Source organism: Bufo bufo, chromosome 2, assembly GCF_905171765.1.
Source record: "Bufo bufo chromosome 2, aBufBuf1.1, whole genome shotgun sequence".
NCBI classification, from domain to species: domain Eukaryota; kingdom Metazoa; phylum Chordata; class Amphibia; order Anura; family Bufonidae; genus Bufo; species Bufo bufo.
The window spans coordinates 310,583,932-310,603,580 of NC_053390.1; the positions used below are offsets into that span (position 1 = coordinate 310,583,932).

At 41.2% G+C, this 19,649-nt stretch overlaps 1 protein-coding gene across 1 annotated transcript in view; it reads left to right on the forward strand.

Annotated features, from left to right (window-relative positions):
• SPTLC1 (serine palmitoyltransferase long chain base subunit 1) overlaps window positions 1-19,649 on the forward strand; it is a 65,435-nt gene that overhangs the window by 35,087 nt on the left and 10,699 nt on the right. The window contains exons 8-12 of the mRNA XM_040416939.1: window positions 6,411-6,500; window positions 8,632-8,739; window positions 14,024-14,119; window positions 15,862-15,958; window positions 19,153-19,207. Of these exons, the coding sequence (XP_040272873.1) occupies window positions 6,411-6,500; window positions 8,632-8,739; window positions 14,024-14,119; window positions 15,862-15,958; window positions 19,153-19,207 (446 nt within the window). The remainder of the gene's footprint in view (window positions 1-6,410; window positions 6,501-8,631; window positions 8,740-14,023; window positions 14,120-15,861; window positions 15,959-19,152; window positions 19,208-19,649) is intronic.

The window sequence follows — 19,649 nt, forward strand, 5'->3', positions numbered from 1 at the left end:
CAAAAATTTAAAGTTTCAAGTAAAAATAAACAAAAACTTCATTTTCCCCAAATAAAGTAAAAGAAAATTGGTAAAAAATAGGCGGTAAAAAAAAGTATACATATTAGGTATCGCCGCGTCCATATTGACTGGCTCTATAAACATATCACATGACCTAACCCCTCAGATGAACACCATAAAAAATAAAAACTGTGCTAAATAAACAATTTTTTTGTCACCTTACATCACAAAAAGTACAACAGCAAGCGATCAAAAAGGCGTTTACCCACCAAAATAGTACTCATCTAACCGTCACCTCATCCCGCAAAAAATGAGCCCCTACCTTAGACAATCGCCCAAAAAATAAAAAAAACTATGGCTCAGAATATGGAGACACTATAAAACATCATTTTTTTTGTTTTAAAAAAGCTGTTATTGTGTAAAACTTACATAAATAAATAAATAAAGTATACATATTTGGGATCGCCGCGTCCGTGACAACCTGGTCTATAAAAATATCACATGATAAAAACTGTCAGATGAATGTTGTAAATAACAAAAAATAAAAACTGTGCCAAAACAGCTCTTTCTTGTTATCTTGCCTCACAAAAAGTGTAATATAGAGCAACCAAAAATCATATGTACACTAAACTAGTACCAACAATACTGCCACCCTATCCCGTAGTTTCTAAAATGGGGCCACTTTTTTGGAGTTTCTACTGTAGGGGTGCATCAGGGGGGCTTCAAATGGGACATGGTGTCAAAAAAAACAGTCCAGCAAAATCTGCCTTCCAAAAACCGTATGGCATTCCTTTCCTTCTGCGCCCTGCCGTGTGCCCGTACAATAGTTTACGACCACATATGGGGTGTTTCTGTAAACTACAGAATCAGGGCCATAAATATTGAGTTTGGTTTGGCTGTTAACCCTTGCTTTTTAACTGGAAAAAAATTATTAAAATGGAAAATCTGCCAAAAAAGTGAAATTTGGAAATTGTATCTCTATTTTCCATTAAAGGGTTTCTGTCACCCCATTAAACCGTTTTTTCTTTTTTTTCTTTACTAATAATCCCTATAGTGCGATCTCATGATACATAAGCAAATTAATAATTTTGGTTCAGTAGAATTTGCTAAAAATCGATTTTTAAAATATGCTAATTACCTTGCTACCAGCAAGTAGGGCGGCTACTTGCTGGTAGCAGCCGCATCCTCCGATGGTAATGACGCCCCCTCGGCATGCTGATTGACAGGGCCAGGGAAGGGAATCGTTCTCTGCTGGCGCTGTTAGAATTTGAAATCTCGCGCCTGCGCCGTACCTGTCTTCAATCGGCGCAGGCGCACTGAGAGGCGGCCGCTCTCTCGACCGCTCCATCCTCAATGCGCCTGCGTCGATGACGTCCTCAAGTACACCCGGAAGAGATTTATTATTAATAATCGTTGGTGGTATAGTGTTAATAACTGTCATTTTTATAAAATTATTTATTCCCATTTCGTTGGTGGTTTTTGTGGCAGCATGCTTATTATGTACATACTTACCTGATTCGAGCATCCAGCGACGTCACCAGACTCTCCGCCTCCTTCCAGCGATGCCGGCGTCTTCTCTTCCGGGTGTACTTGATGACGTCATCGACGCAGGCGCATTGAGGATGGAGCGGTCGAGAGAGCGGCCGCCTCTCAGTGCGCCTGCGCCGATTGAAGACAGGTACGGCGCAGGCGCGAGATTTCAAATTCTAACAGCGCCAGCAGAGAACGATTCCCTTCCCTGGCCCTGTCAATCAGCATGCCGAGGGGGCGTCATTACCATCGGAGGATGCGGCTGCTACCAGCAAGTAGCCGCCCTACTTGCTGGTAGCAAGGTAATTAGCATATTTAAAAAATAGATTTTTAGCAAATTCTACTGAACCAAAATGATTAATTTGCTTATGTATCATGAGATCGCACTATAGGGATTATTAGTAAAGAAAAAAAAACAAAAAACGGTTTAATGGGGTGACAGAAACCCTTTAATTCTTGTGGAACACCTAAAGGGTTAACGACGTTTTGTAAAATCAGTTTTGAATACCTTGAGGGGTGTAGTTTATAGAATGGGGTGATTTTTGGGTGGTTTCTATTATTATGTAAGCCTCGCAAAGTGACTTCAGACCTTAACTGGTCCCTAAAAATCGGGTTTTTGAAAACTTCTGAAAAATTTCAAGATTTGCTTCTAAACTTTTAAGCCTTGTAACATCCCCAAAAAATAAAATATCATTCCCAAAATGATCCAAACATGAAGTGGACATATGGGGAATGTAAAGTAATAACTATTTTTGGAGGTATTACTATGTATTAACTCATCACTACAGCTAATTTTGACAGAGGATGACACTGGTTGACTGTGTCCTTGCCGCAACAGGTTCTTTAACTTTGAACTCCCGCGGAAATCCAATTTATTATTTTCTTATGCCTTTGTTATTTTCTTATACCTTAATTTTTCATTTATGTATTTATTTTTACTTGTATTTTTCCTATATACAAATGTACATTGAATATCCGCTGTCATATTAAATGATATAGATACTATATTTATTTTTTGCTGCAGTCTGATGTAGGCACAGAGTTGCCGAAACGGTACCTCGCCGCAGCAACCAACTCTGAACACAAAATAAACAAGTTGCATCCAATACGCTCTAACTGGAGTTTTTGTATTAATTGTTAAAAGGGGTGGGAACCCTACTCCAGACAAATATCCACTGAGTGCTACAAGGGCTCTGCTTATGTATTATAGAAGTAGAGAAATTGAAACTTGGAAATTAGCAATTTTTTGGTAAATTTTGGTATATTTTTATAAATAAAAAAGAATTTTTTTTTACTTCACTTTACCAGTGTCTTGAAGTACAATATGTGACGAAAAAACAATCTCAGAATGGCCTGGATAAGTCAGAGTTTTAAAGTTATCAGCACTTAAAGTGACACTGGTCAGATTTGCAAAAAATGGCCAATTCTTTAAGGTGAAATAGGGCCGAGTCCTTAAGGGGTTAAACAGCAGACACCCGGTGATGGTCTTTTCCCAGGAGTGCTGCGCACCCGGAGACCGAACATCTACCCTGCGCCGAGATCATGGGAGCTGTTCGGTTGCTATGGCAGCCATGGGCCTTTTGAAGCGTCCGAGGTCAATCATAGCTAAGTTCCCATCAAGCCTTGCCTGTGGCAGGGCTTGGTAAGAACATAGCAATTCTCCCATAGGCTGCAGTGGTAAATCATTGCAGTCTATAGGATAAGCAATAAGTGGAAAAAATGTTTTTAAAAATAGAGCTATAAAAATTCAAATCACCCTCTTACCCCATTTTAGAAAAAAACAATAAAAAATATTAAGACCATTAGTGTTGTCGTTTTCCAAAATGCCTGTACTATTAAAAAAAAGATTATTAAAAAATTCTAAAAGCCATTTTTTTCCCCGATTGCCCCCCCCCCCCCCCAAAAAAAAATCTAATAAGTAGTCAAAAAGTCATACATACTCCAACATGATATCGATAAAAAGTACACATCGCCTGCAAAAATTAGCCCTCACACAGCTCCGTAGACATAAATAGAAAAAGTTATGGGGTTCAGAATATGGCAATGCAAAAGAAACTATATAATGTGCAATCACTGTAATCATACTGACCTGCAAAATTAAGTTAACATGTCCATTTTACTGCATAGGGAACATCATGAAAATGAAACCTATGGCGGAATTGTTTTTCCCCCCCAACTTTTTAGATTTTTTTTTTTCCTGCTTCCGACTACAGCATATGCAGTATTTTAAATGGCACCTTAAAAAGTACAACTTGTTCTGCAAAAAACAAGCCCTCGTTTGGCTATGTAAGCCCCCATTTAACACAATGGGGGTGCAAACTGAAACTGAAAAAGAAGCAACAGAAAATGGCTGCATCAGGAAGGGGTTGAAAATGTATGTAGCCCCACAGATTTACTGTAATTTACACCTGAACCTTTCCTATGCCTGCTCATAACTGGTATAGATTTGCTTCTCTGGTATGTGGACTGCAGGAACATGTGCCAGATTCATTAAGAGGCTTGTGCAGGTGTTACTCTGACTTTTTATTTAAGAAAAAAAAAAAAAGACTGGGGTATGAAATGCCAGCCTTAAAAGATATATATATTTTTATTTTTTTTTTGAGTATTGGACTGTGGTGATTAATATCACCTTGGTGGCCCTATTTCAACTTTTCACAGTGTATTCAATTACCCCTTAATTCCACAGTTTTGTTCCCTGTACTGCCTACTTTTACCTGTGCTTAAAATAGGGTTGCTAGGCATGGTCCGTCTATCTGTTGAAGGACGGAGCACGCTGCGTGCAGGCTCACATTACTGACAGCCAGGGACTGTAAGTAAATTATTAAAGCCAGGTCCTCCCCAGCAGCTGATAACAGTGCCTGTGCTGTGTGCACTTCTCCCTGTCCCTGCGCTTGGCAGACGCTCCCTCACTCAGCAGAGCTGGATAATGCAGAGTTGAAGCAGCGCAGACCAGGGAAGGGAGATCTGCCATCTGCTCAGTGTATAAATGAAAGCAACATGTGGTAAGAGGACCCCTTTGTGCTGCAGGAGATTAACCCTTTAGGGTGGAGGGCTCTGGTTACTGACACTTTTGGGGGGCTATTGTTACTGGCTAGTGAGGGCAGGTGGGATTAGCCTCAGGGTGAGGGCAGTGGCGGCCATCTTAACTGAATAGTGAAATTGCAGTTTTATGCAGACTGGTTGTTAAGGGCTGAATCTTATTAAATATGGGGTAAGTCAGTCTAATAGTAACAGATTCTGGAATATCATGTTATTAGTAACTACATATATGAAAATTGAAATTGGGGTCTAAATGTGACAGTTATCCTTTTAAGGGGTTATCCCATGACTAATATAAAAAAAGAAAATCGGCCATCATATAGTACATGACAACCTCTTTCTAACAAAGCTAGGACCAGCCCTGTATCTCACATGGATCCAGAGATCTCCCCAATTCATTTCTCTGCTAGATTAAGCTGACCGCTCAAGGGGAGTTTTATGTTCTGTTGCAGCTAAGGGGGCGTGTCCATACTCTCCCTATCACAGCTCAGGAGGCAGTTGGAGAATAAAACTGAGCATGTGCGGCCTTCTCAGTGAACAGGTCAAAGAAATAAGAAAAAAACAAGCAGCAGGTGGCGCTGTACAGATACATTTTATTGAATAACTCGGTGGCTATGCAAAATTTTTAATTACATGCAATTATAAAAGTATTCAGATGCAGGTGCTGGTTTGAAAACTGCAGAATATTTTCCTTTAATATATTTCTCCCAGGACTTCAAAGGCTTTCCGTAACTAGAATATAAGGGCTAGAGTTTAGTTTAGTTTAGTTTACAGTCATAGACCTCCAGGGGTGCTTATCCCAGGAAACCATCCCTGCAGATTAGTATATAGTCATTCATTAAATCCCATAATAAAGCTTTCTTCTCTATTGCCTCATGCACTGAAAGCCTGAGTTCACAGTCCGCCTTTATAAATGCAATAGACTTTGTATCGGAAAGATGTTAATGAAAGGAATCTTTCCGAAACAATCTAGAATGCTACAGAGTTGTTCCACCGGGGAAAATTCTCTTTTATGGAAACCTCTATATTAAACACACTTTTACTGATGTCCGTTTATAGCAAATCTTTCACCTAAATCGTGTATCCATGTAAATCTCACTTGTGGCAATATATGATAATTATTTGACTACTTTACAACAGGAGAAAAATGAGGCCCGGTAACCTCAACTGGCCAATAAAAGTAGAAGTAATAATAACTTCTTGGGATTCCGGGTCAGTCTCTTTTAATGTGGTGTAACAAATTGCATACAAATGTAACATGAGGATTTAATGTACACAGCTCCAGTAAAGAAGTAAATTATCCCACTAGGCATATCGCTCATGCACCAAGTAGATTGATAGATATAATAGATAAAACAGGGTCATTTTTACTTGTTTCTTTTTTTTTTTTCCTGTGCAGAAATAGGAGCAGAAAAAACCAAAGTGATGATAACATCGCCCACACTGAAAGGGATCACACACGTGGTCTTGTAAATTTTATGGATAATATGCTTGTATAATTTGAGGAATTCCTATGTACAGGCCCGTGCCCAGGGGGTCAATATGTATATTTAAAAAAAAAAAGTAACAAACCTTGATTTATGACTATTTTTGCACTCCATTTTCTTCGCCTTTGCAGCCTTCTGCCAAGAACTGAACAGTGATGTATAACATTAGGCAAATGTCACATTGTGGCCAGGAAGAAAACCCAGCATGGGAATAGTAATCCTTGAAAGGAAAATTAGTCAACAGGCTAGAAAACAAACCTTTTGGAGATCCGCACTATACGCACACACGTATAAATTTGTGATTTTCGTTATATATAATGTGCATAAATATTATTAATTTTTTTGTTCCGATAGATTCCACGTAAAGCCAGAGTGACCAGAAGGTTTATCGTTGCTGAAGGACTGTATATGAACACTGGAGGCATCTGTCCTCTTCCTCAACTGGTACTTGAGCTTTTCAGCAGTAATTTGTTTCATATCTGAATGTGGCCAAAGACTGGACACTATTCGACAAACAACTGTCTCTCTTGACTCCAAAATATAAGGATACCCTTTTATGTCACCCAAATGGTGTGGTATTTTTATGGCTAGAGCAGGATTAGCAGCCACTCTGCTGCCTTTTATCTTGGGCAAAACTATATAAGCCAAGCAGGGTCAGACTGGCCGAGCCCTCCTGACAGCCGCTGGCTGGGTATATAACGATCTGACGCTCTCAGTATTAATGCTAGGAGCATCAGGTACTTATGTCGCTGGCCGGCATCCACAGGTGCACTCGTGAATTCAACTGTATCACCGTCCTCAGGACAGTGATGCAGTTGAATACTGCAACCCTGGCGGCAATATATTATGCTGCACTGTGGTGTTTGGTTCTGTTGGGACAGTATTTTGTGCTGGTACTGCTTGCCCCACCTTCTTCTGTTGGCCCTTCCTACTTGTGTTGTCCTGCCTTCTGTCAATCTGGATCCGCATACAACATGGCCACTTTTAGTTCTTTTTTCCAGGTCCTCTTTAAGTTCCTAGCTCACCCCTGAAGCCAAGTTAAAATGTACAATTTAGTGATTCTTGTTTACCCCAAAGCAAATGTCAGTGGTGGCCATAAACCTCATTGCATGTCTGGAGTTTGGATGTCTCCATCCACTATATAGTTTCCGGCACCAGCTGCTGCCCGAAACAGCTGATCACCGATCTGCTGTTGAGGACAGGCCATCTGTATCCAAGTACCAGAGAACCCCTTTAAGGTAATATATTTTGTATGTAGAAATGGATCATGGCAATGTGCGGTACACTTCATGTGGTGGCTATTTAAAAATAATGACTGGGTGCAAACTGCTTTTTTATATGCCTTAGGCCTCTTGTACACGACCGTATGCAAAAAACGGATCCGCAAAAAATACGGATGACGTCCGTGTGCATTACGTTTTTTACGGAACAGCTGGCCCCTGATAGAACAGTACTATCCTTGTCCGTTAGGCGGACAATAATAGGACATGTTCTATCTTTGAATGGAACGGTAATATGAAAACGGAAGGCATACGGATTACCTTCAGTTTTTTATTGCGGATCCATTGAAAAGAATGGTTCCGTATACGGAACGCAAAAACGGAACGTAAACGGGGAAAAAAAAAACTGTTCGTGTGCATCAGTTCTGCGTTGCGTGAAAAAACGCAGCATGTTCTATATTCTGCGTTTTTTCACGCAGCCCCATAGAAGTGAATGGGGCTTCAATGAAAAACGCATTGCATCCGGAAGCAAGTGCGGATACAGTGCGTTTTTTACTGTTGGTTGTTAAGAGATGTTTGTAAACCGTCAGGTTTTTTTTATCACGCGCATGAAAAACGTATCAAAACGCATTGCACCCACGCGGAAAAAACTGAACGTGATCGCAGACAAAACTGACTGAACTTGCTTGCAAAATGGTGCAAGAGTCACTGAACGCATCCCGAACGCATCCGGACCTAATCCGTCACGCCCGTGTGAAAGAGGCCTTAGTCCAGAGATGCCATACCTGTGGCTCTCCAGCTGTTGCAAAACTACAACTCTCAGCATGCCAAGACAGCCTACAGCAGGGCATGATGGGAGTTGTAGTTTTACAACAGCTGGAGAGCCGCAGGTTGAGCATCTCTGCGTTCGTATAATTCAGCGCCAAGAGTTTATTAGAAGAACTTTGCTGCGTCCTGCAATTCAGCCATGTTTTCTTTAGGCTACATGCACACGAAGGTTGTTTGTTTCCGTGTCCGTTCCGTTTTTTTTTTGGCGGATAGGATGCAGACCCATTCATTTTAATGGGTCCGCAAAAAATGTGGACAGCACACCATCAGTATGTCCGTTCCGTAGCCCCGCAAAAAAAATAGAACATGTCCTATTCTTGTCCGTTTTAGGCATTGTTACAATGGATCCGCAAAAAAAAAAAACGGATGGCATACGGATGTCATCCGTTTTTTATTTTATTTATTTTTTACGGACCGCAAAACACATACGGTTGTGTGCATGTAGCCTTAATCTTTTTTTTATTTTTTTTATTTATGCATTTCATTTCTGTAGAAACTTTAGCTTTTGATGTCTTTGGAAATTGCAGGTTGAGTTAAAATACAAATACAAAGTAAGAATATTCCTGGAGGAAAGCCTCTCGTTTGGCGTTTTAGGGGAACATGGCCGAGGAGTTACCGAACACTTTGGAATAAATGTAAGTTTATGTATTTTATGTAGTGTTGTATCATAGAATGGAAAAAGTGAATTTAATGTGTTTTGTGTTCTGGCAATCAGCTAAGATATGCTTTCAAATGATGCAGTATGAATGTTACCTGCATAGTTTCTTAAAGGGGTTGTTTCATCTTGGATATCCATTCGAGGCCCTCTCAGCTCACTTCAGGGGTCCCATTGGCTGGTTCTTATATCATAGAACAATTGAAGTAAATTTCTATGCTAGAGCAGATGTACAGTTCCTTGTAGAAATGTTTAGGGCGTCCTGTTTAGAAAAATTAATTGCTTCGGCTTACAATATTTTCACCATAAAGTTTTTATATATATATTTTTTTTTTTTCCCCTCCTCGACTGTTGCAACTTGAAACCACACTTAACATGCAATGCCAAAGACACTACTGGTCTGCAGCAGGTGTGATCAGCATAGGCATTTCACTGGTAAAATGCAGTTACAGAAGTGCACTGATTGGCTGTGTAGTAGCGCCTCCCTACAGTACAAGGTGGTACTACATTTTCTGGACACTGAAGAAGTTTCTGTCTTCACCATATGTAGTCATTTACTGGTATTGATTTTGTGCTTCTTTGTCTTTTTAAAATCCATTTTCATTTTGATTAGTCATTTTGGGGACCAATTACGAGTTTTCCATAGTTACGGTCTTAATTTACAATGGATTACAGTGGTTGTCCTAGAACCAATTAGTAATGTAACTTGTTGGGCCACTGTATATGTGTGTGTGTGTGTGTGTGTGTATATGTATATGTATATGTATATATATGTGTGTATGTGTGTGTGTGTGTATGTGTATATATATATATATATATATATATATATATATATATATATATATATATATATATTTTATACACACACACACACACACACACACACACACACACACACACACACACACACAGTATGTATATTTCCCCTCGAGCTAAGCCCACCTTTTTTGCAGTGCAGTGATTGCCTACATGGTTTTTATGGGCGATACAGTGTAACATGTTTCACCTGTACAACCACGTGGGCAATTACTGCATCACAGACTCTGACAATCGCTGTCAGTTTTTCCGATGCAGTTTTTGTTGTACCGTTTGTAGACACGGCCTAACTCTATTCTAGTCCCTTTTTGAGGCTCAGAACATTTTAAGAATTTAGAGCAATGAAACTCTGCTGACGTATTACCTAAACCATAGTCTCAGCCTATGGCCTCATGCACACGGCCGTTGTTTTGGCGGCTCAGATGCGGACCCATTCACTTCAATGGGGCCGCATAAGATGCGGACAGCACTCCGTGTGCTGTCCGCATACGTTGCTCCGTTCCGAGGACCCGCAAAAAAAATATAACCAGTCCTATTCTTGTCTGCGCTTTGCGGACAAGAATAGGCAGTTATATGTAGAGGCTGTCCATGCCGTTCTGCAAATTGCGGAACGCGAACGGACGCCATCCGTGTTTTGAGGATCCGAGATTTGCGGACTGCAAAACACACCACGGTCGGGTGCATGCGGCCTATGTCATATGAACTGGGCTGTTGGATATAGTTTGCATAAAATATATATATTTTTTTTATACTTTTGTATTGCTCTCTTGTAATGATGTGGGATTACCATGAGTAGTATAAAAGTATTTGACAATACACAGTGGGGCTTCATTCTGCTTTCAGCAGAGGAAATTGAAGTTAATTTTATAGCTAGTAAATTACTTTTCAGTCCATATACCTTATCATATAAAAACCGCCTGCAGAAGAGCCTCATGGAGGCTGGTGTTGAGCGTTTTTTGGCTATTTAGAACCTCTGCACAAAAACGTCATTATTTAACATATGAACCCCGGTTATAAATCCTTGATGTGTGGTTAAGTAATGATGTCTCAGAAAAGCGTTCTGTAAATCTGTAGTGCAAGGCTGTCTGCATTCATCCCTAGCCAATTAAAACTGATTTATAGAGTTACTCTATGTAATACCAAACTTCCGGTAAAGGGCAATTGGCACAAATTAAGAAGTGCTGAAAGAGCTGCTTTTGAACCATTGCGCTTGAGTCCAGAATTCCATTTGCCCACTTGATTTGTCATCATCTGGATGTGATGCTAAGTATTAATGTCACACTCCATAGTTTTAGAATCTACTCTCTTTCGGGGTTTTCCCACAATGGACAGGATGGATGATACAACGTCTGATTGTTGGAGGCTCCTTTGCTGGAGGAGGATGCGGTGAGGAGGAGTTTGACTGTCACAGTGGTTAGCCACGCATGGTGCCACTCCATTTAAAGTCGGTGGGACTGACTGACCCTAGGTTCTCATTAGCATTAGGAGATCTGGCAGCCTGTTCTAGCATAAATGCCAGCTGTTGGCCAGACAAAAATAGCTGCATGCAGTGGTATTTGGCCGACACCTGGCATTCATGCTGGAAAGCGGCCGGGTCCCATTATAGTCAATTGGGATTGGGTGGTTCCTGGCGTTATCCAGCTGTGCTGTTCCTTTGCCGGAATGGCCGGCTGGTTTTCGAACTCTGAAGTGAATGTACCCTTAGACAGCGTAGTACAAAGATCTGCTGTTTCCACCATCCCTGTAGACATTGAATGGAGTGGCAGGACGCATGCTTGACTGCCGCTCCATTTGAAGGCGTTTGTAACCTGCTCCTATCTGTAGAATGGGCCGCCACTGTGAATGGAGAGGACATTGCACATACTTGCCATTTGCTATTCAGTACTTTCAGGACTTTTGAAAATGGCTAAGCCAGCACGTGTGTGTGTGTAGTGTCCCATCCATTTACTGCAGGTCTCTTTTCTTGAGGTTGGAGCTGGTCCCATAGGTGGGACTTGCATCTATCGGACATTTTAAGACATATCCTATCAATACACCAAGTCTACAGATGAGACAACTCTTTCAAACTCTATCAGTGGTGGACCCAGCAATTTATCACTTACTCAGTGGGGAAGACCCCATTATTCATCAAACTGCTCTCTTCCTGAACTAAGTTTTTTTTTTGTACGGGGTCACACTACATTTTTGTCATTGCTGACAACAACTCATCAGATGTCTATGACCCTGGGGTGAGTTGTGCTATGTCTCATGTGTACCATGCAGAAATAAGTGTGAATGAGTAGGTGGTAGCAGTCTTTAGGTATGTATACTTCCACTTAGGCTTCATGCACACGACCATATTTTTCATCATTGTGCTAGCTGCATTTTTTGTGGTTAGCACACTGGCCCATTCATTTCTATGGTACCATGCACACATCTGCATGTCAAAAATGCAGAATGCACATGGAACGTATCCCTATTTTGTGTATTCATGCTTTGCAGGCCAAAAAATGGACGCATGAGGCATTTTTCTGTTCTTTCACGAAGAGCAACTTCAAAGGCCTATTTTTAATTGTATCAAGTTATCCTCTATCCACGGGATAGGGGATAAACTATTAGATCGGTGGGAGCCCTACCTCTGCGACCCCCAGTGATTGACAGATAATGACTATGCAGGAACATGGCCCTGCCATTCAATCAGGTGATGGGGAGGCTGGCAGAGGATGCAGGCGGAGTAAGGGTGCACAGAGTGGCTTGGGCCCACCCGTGATGCACTTAACTGCTCATTTGCATATAGATTAAGTCTTAAGCCTCATGCAGACATCCATGGAACGCGGTCCGTTAAATACCGGACTGGCATTGCAGGAGCACACGGCGTCATTGGTTGCTATGACGCCATGCGCTCCTGCAATTTCCTTCCGGTATCTCGCGGACAGTGTTCCACGGACGTCTGCATGAGGCTTTAATAGTTTTTCTTTAGAATGAAGCAACGGAACACTATGTGAAAGGGATCATTACATTCAGCTGAGCTGGCCCTACAAGGCATTCTACCTTCCCTCTAGGCCTCATACAAATGGCCGTATCTGTACTTCAGTCGGCAACAAAAAAAAAATATAACATTCTCCAAATCGCTTCCATTTACATTCCATATATTTCCCACTTCCATCAGTAGAAAGGGCTATTTGCATCCACAGAATCTGACAAGAGTAGGACCTGGACTGAGATTTAGCAGATCAAGCTCACTGATCCGCAAGGCCCTATGGAAATGACCGGTTCAGATAAATAACGCACTGAAGAAAAGTATGCACGTGACCCTTCACACACAGATTCATGACTGTTTGTTTCTGCCACATGAGTGACAGCTTCTCTCCTTATGATGCCTTCTGATAGCTGCAGGGCCCAACAGTCTCTGGCAGGCAGTTTGCTTCCCCACACTGCTTGATGCTGAGCGCAAATCCAGGAAAGAAAATAAAATCAAGAACATAGGACAACACTCGGGAGGAAGCACAATGCATTTTGGAAACCCATCATTTTTATAAACTGTACTAAAAAAATGAGTCTTTAGGAGGATTACTGTTTTTTACATCATGGTGGAACCTAATGGATCCCATTATAAGTTGGTGGGGTCCAGAGGGCCGTGTCCATCATGTGACCGATAAGGTAATATTTTGTGGCTTATGTTATAAAGCAGAGCTACAATACTCAAGTAAGCAGAATCTGACTTTAAATGGTCAACAAAATCATGCTGACAGGACATGATGTAGTAGGGCATGCTACAGATTTGCGTAAGCTTACCTATAATCGGCTGCAAAGCTTTTGTTACTGTTTTTAAGTATGAAATGACATTTTGCAGGAACTGTGTAATGGGAAAGCTCAGCCTCCGCTTTAAGGGGGAGTTCTGGATTGTTCCCATAGCGGATTTTGCTGAAGATTTTTCCATTTTCAAATCATGGGGTAAAATGTGTGCTGAAAAAGCACACCGTAAATTCTCAGCATAAGGCTACATTCACACGAACAGATTTTGTTTCCTTGTCCGTCCGTTTTTTTTTTTTGTTTTTTTTTTGCGGATTGGATGTGGACCCATTCATTTCAGTGGTTCCACAAAAAATGCGGACAGCACACCGTGTCCATTGCGTAGCCCCGCAAAAAATATAGAGCATGTCCTATTGTTCGTTTTGCAGACAAGGGTAGGTATTGTTACAATGCATCCGCAAAAAAAAAATGATGAAACACGGATGTCATCTGTATTTTCTGCGGACAGCAAAATACATACGGTCGTGTGAATGTAGCCTAAAAGGCATAAGCTCAAATAAAGGCACAGCGGAGAATGCTTTGCATGTAAGTGGAGTTTTAATCGTATAACTAAATAGTGGGGCTCATTTTCAGTCTACCACATGTAACTATATCATACCTGTTCTAAAACCATGAACGAAATGGTTGCATAATGTTTTTCTCATCTTTTTCTTTAGATTGATGACATTGACTTGATAAGTGCAAATATGGAGAACGCTCTGGCTTCCATCGGAGGTTTTTGCTGTGGCCGATCATTTGTCATTGATCATCAAGTATGTACTTCTTTTGTTTCTGATTTAGAAAGCTATTTAAACTATTTTTTGTACTTCACCTTTTTAGCCTTACTTATTGTTGGGCTACTTTCACACTAGCGTTCGGGGCTCCACTTGTGAGTTCCGTTTGAAGGCTCTCACAAGCGGCCCCGAACGGATCCGTCCAGCCCTAATGCATTCTGAGTGGATGCGGATCCGCTCAGAATGCATCAGTTTGGCACCGTTTGTCCTCCGCTCCGCTCAGCAGGCGGACACCCGAACACTGCTTGCAGCGTTCGGGTGTCCGCCTGGCCGTGCGGAGGCAAACGGATCCGTCCAGACTTACAATGTAAGTCAATGGGGACGGATCCGTTTGAAGTTGACACAATATGGCTCAATTTTCAAACGGATCCGTCCCCCATTGACTTTCAATGTAAAGTCAAAACGGATCCGTTTGCATTATCATGAACAAAAAAATAAAAAAAATTTTTTTTTTTTTTTGTTCATGGTAATGCAAACGGATCCGTTCTGAACGGATCTAAGCGTTTGCATTATAGGTGCGGATCCGTCTGTGCAGATACCAGACGGATCCGCACCTAACGCAGGTGTGAAAGTAGCCTTAGAGATCCAGAAATCATGTAATAAGCCGTGTGGTCTACAGTGAGGTTATTGGCTGCACCTAGCTAAGTGGGGGGTATTTAAGGCATTGTTCACATTGTATTTCAGCCTTCCATTGGTAAGGAAAGGGGGCGCAGTGTGTAAGACAGGAAAAAAAAGCACACCTACAGGACATTATACATTTTTGTTACTGGATACTACTGTATGGAATAATGCAGTTGGCTACACAATTTCATACAATAAGTAAAATGGTCTGGCAAGACATACTGGTCTCAGAATTGCCAAAAGGGCAGTGTGGCCTACGAATATGTCTGGTGTATGCACCACAGACCTTTCTGGTGTAAACGCAGAGCAGACAGTTCATAGTCTGTGGGGTTCTGGCCTAAAGATGGCCGTACACATTGGACTGAAGTTTGCCGAACCTACTGATGCTGTGTTTCCATGGGAAATAAGCTGATATTAGATGCCTGCAGCTGCTTTTTTTCCCCCACTCTCCGTGCACGCGCACGCTTGGCTTAATTTGGGTTAATGGAGTTGTCTGGCCCCAAGACCAGTATTTATGTCCCTGAAAGTGCATAAATTAAAGGAAAAAAAGCCACTCTCCTGTTCACTGCTCCCGTTCAGCACCGAGGCTCCTGTCTCTGCTCATTTGGGGTCTCTAGTGGACCAAAAATGTGGTTTCCTGTCCGCATGCACATTTTGCAGCCATTCACTGGCCTGAGCAGTGATGTGCTCCCAAGTGGCACTTAACACTTGTGTCTGTGGTCACGTGCCCGCTATCAGACAATGGGGGCATATCCTAGCAATATGCCCCCATTCTCTCTCAGCTGGGAATACCCCTTTACATCTGTAAATGGCTGCAGCAGTGCACATGACCGTGGAATGGGCATCACACTTCTGGTCAGCCAGGGACCAGTAAGAGCAGGGTTGGGAGGCTTTGTGCAGGAACAGAGTGGTGGTAAATAGGTTAATGGCTTTTTTTTTTTTTTCTTTCACACTTTCAGGGCCATAACTAAAAAAAAAAATTGGGCACCTGACATCCCATTAAAAAGTGTACTGGCACCTTAAGCTTGCTAGCAGTCAAATGTATGTGACTTAAAAAGTTTGTCTTTATTTTATAATAACGTGTTCTATATTTCTTATAGAGACTATCTGGTCAAGGTTACTGTTTTTCAGCATCTCTTCCCCCTTTACTGGCTTCTGCAGCTATTGAAGGTCTTAACATTATGGAGGATTCCTCAGGTATTGCTTTATTTTAAAGGCTTGATTTTGGCATTGTTTGTGGCTCATAAAAAGGATATTTGTTCCCTTAAAGTGTTAAACTTTTGACTGCCAATTTACATGTAGAAAAAATCTACACAAACCACTGTAAGTGGTTAGTAGTGTACAGGACAGCATGGCTGTTTCCTAAACTAATTTGCAGTGTTGTGTGCAGATCTACGTCTTAGGCCAGAAGGTTTTTTTTCAGGGGTGTATAGGCGGCCATATACCTTAGATAGCTGTCGGCTGAACACTATTCCTCACTACTTCCTGTGTACATATGATGTGCATGTGTTCTTAAAGTGGTTGGGCAACTGTATTAGTTTAGCAAAGCTCTCCTCCTGGCCAGACCTGCAAAATGGAAGGATACTTACCTGCTCCCTCCCTCTCAGTCCCAGATCCTTTGCTCCCCATCCTCGGCTGCCTTGCTCGGGTCCCTCACTATCCGCATCCCATTTCATGGCGCTGCAGACAATCTCTCGCCACATCGGTGACCTGCTCCCCTTGTGTCAGGTCAATTGGTCACGTGAAGCAAAGCTGATGTTGGCAGCTGAGGACGGAGAGCGAAGAAGCTGGGACTCAGCGGCAGGAAGCTGGTATGTATGCTTCTATTTTGTAGGTCTGGACAGGAGGGGAGTTTGCCAAAAAACAAAACAAAATGTGGCCAAACCCTTTAATGGGGAATAAGTTGCTGGCAGACACCTCTCTAATCCCTGTGAGAATAAAAAATCTGGCATGTTGAAATCCAGAATGCCTGACCCTTCTTCCCCTTGAAGACATCCTATGCGCGTTAGATGGTCTGCCAGCCTAGCCAGTGTATATAGGCACCTTTTACTGACTGTGCAGACTGCCAAAGACCATATTAACATTTTGTATTCAGGACTGTTTTTGCTGCTGCCATGGATTTCCTGTAGCAGTCAATTAGGGATTTAGCAAAGAATCTATTAGCTCCCAATTATAGCTGCACAATTCTTAGGGCCCCAATTATAACTACACAATTCTTAGGGCCCCAATTGTAACTGCACAATTCTTAGGGCCAAAATTATAACTGCACAATTCTTAGGACTTGCTTTACTATAATTTCTGTTCAATCAACAATGTACAGTGTTGTGGAAAAGTCATTGTTCAGTCCTAATTTCTTCCATATTTCTTTCCATATTTGTCACACTTAAATGTTTCATCAAACCACTTTTAAAATCAGACAGAGATAATCCAAGTAAACAAAAAATGCATTTTTTTGTTAGTTTTTTTTTAATTGAATTTTTCAAATAAACATGGTGGACTAGCATTTTTCCATCTCAACAAACTGAAAGATATACAAAGATGACATAAGTTATCACAATGATCTGTGAAAATGACATAAACACCAAAAACCAACCCATCCCTTACCACAACTCCCAAAGCATTAGTCCAGCTGATCTTCATAAGAGAATAACCTATGTCAAATACAATTATACAATATGTACCCCCCCATTCTGCTGAGATACACTTGGGGAAGGAGAAAAAATAAATAAATCGTCTTATGGTATGTGCAAAGTTCCCAGCGTGCCATTTAGATCCGCTGACCGATACTAAGTGGTATATCTGAATGGAGACCCCAAATTCCAATCTAGAGTAAGACACCAAAATGAACTTCCAAAGCCGTTCTGGAGTTTTTGTGCTGGAGAGCATCTAGTTGATCCAAAGATGGGACCTTTTTGAGTTGGACAATTACCTCCTCCCTAGAAAGATGTTGTTTTTAAATGATGTTTTAATTTGGTGAAGGAAATGCTGTTTTGGCCTACCTGGTCCTGTGTGAAAAATTTCCCCCTTAGCTACTAAATAAACCAGTCAATGAAATTCAGTTGGTTCAGTTTCACTAGTTTACAGGCATACCTGTTGAATCTAAACATCACAAGGTCTCGGGAAGCAGAACATGATGCCATATTCTGAAGAGATTCAAATACAGTTGTGAAACTAAGTCATTGAAATCTGCCAGTCTGCAAAGGGTTACAAAGCCATTGCCAAGTCTCTGGGACTTCAACAAAATACAGTGAGTCATTATTCACAAATGAAGCAAACTTGGAACAGTGGTAAACCTTCCCAGAAGTGTCAGGCTTATCAAAATTTCTCCAAGACCACGACTCATCCAGGAGGTCATAAAAGAACTCAAATGAACATCTAAAGAACTGCAGGCCTCCATTAAGGTCAGTGTACCTGATTTCACAATAGGAAAAATACTGTACAAAAATGTCATCCATGGGAGAGATGCAAGGCACAAACAACTGCTGACCAGAAAGTCTTGCCTTGTATTTGTCTGAAAACATTTAGATGACCCCAAAAGACCTTTCAGATAGAACTCTGTAGACTGATGAATCAGCATTTTGGAAGATGTGGCTCCTGTTAAATCTGTTATAAAACTAACGCCGAATTTCATCATAAGGACATCTTAAGAACAGTTAAACATGGTGGCGGTAGTGTGATAGTCTGGTGCTGCTTTACTTCTCCAATACCTGAATGACTTGTCATAGTTGATAGAACCACGAATTCTGCTCCCTATCCGAAAATCCTAAATTTGCAATGTCCACCCGTCAGTTTGTGATGCAAACCTCTGAATAGCTCAAAAGAAATAAAATTTTAGAATGACAAAATCAAAGTCCTGGCTTGATTCCTATTGAGATACTGTGCCAAGACTTTATCCAAGCTGTTCATACCCGTAAACCCACCAAAGTAGCTGCATTAAAACAGACCTTCAAGGGTGAGACAACCAAGTATTAGGTTTAGAGAGGGGCAATTACTTTTTCACATGGGTGATACATATTGAGTAAATCTTTTATCTCAATAAATGGAATGATCAGTTCATTATATGTTTACTCTGCTATTTTTATGTTATATTAAAATTAGTTGAGCCATCTAAAAAAAACATTTAAATGTGACAAAATGCCCAAAAGAGAAGTAATCTGGTAAGGATCAAATACATTTTCAAAGCCCCACATGCTTGCTTTTGTTTAAGGCTCTGTACTTGATTTCACGTGGTTTAGAATGATTATTTATTAAAATCCGTAGAAAAAGAAATGTATTCTCATACATCGCGTACCCATAAGTGCTATAATATATGATTTCTTACATCTTCTGCTACTGCCGCAGCCCTCGCTTGCTTTTTTGGAGACTAACATTTTGTATTAATTTCTTAATAGAAATATTCTACACCTTAAAAGAAAAGTGCCAAAGAATCCATAAAGGTTTGCAAGGGTATGTATATTCCTTTTGTCTTTACCCCCTCCTCTCCCGGATGATCTTCATGTGAAAGTTCTCTCTAAATACAACAGTAACTCTAGGACCATGATTCAAGAACTTGCTTCAAATTTTTCTGAGCAAAAAGATTATTGAGGTACATCAGAGGTTGTCCAATAGTCTGAAGAATGTTTCTGTGATGATTTACTGGTATTCCTCACTTGAAAGGGTTGTTCACCCCATGGGACCTTTTCTGCAGACCCCACCAGCATGATCCCCACTAATGACTAGCCCCAGTGGCCACATTACCCGTGTGAATTCGGATGTTGATGCTGGGAATACAGAGACCTGTATGCCCAAGGGAGAGCGGTGGAGCTGGGGCCAGGATCAGCCAAGTATGCAGACATCCCAACCTGCAAAAACTAATTTCAGGGAGGTGCACTTCTCATTTCAGGGAGGT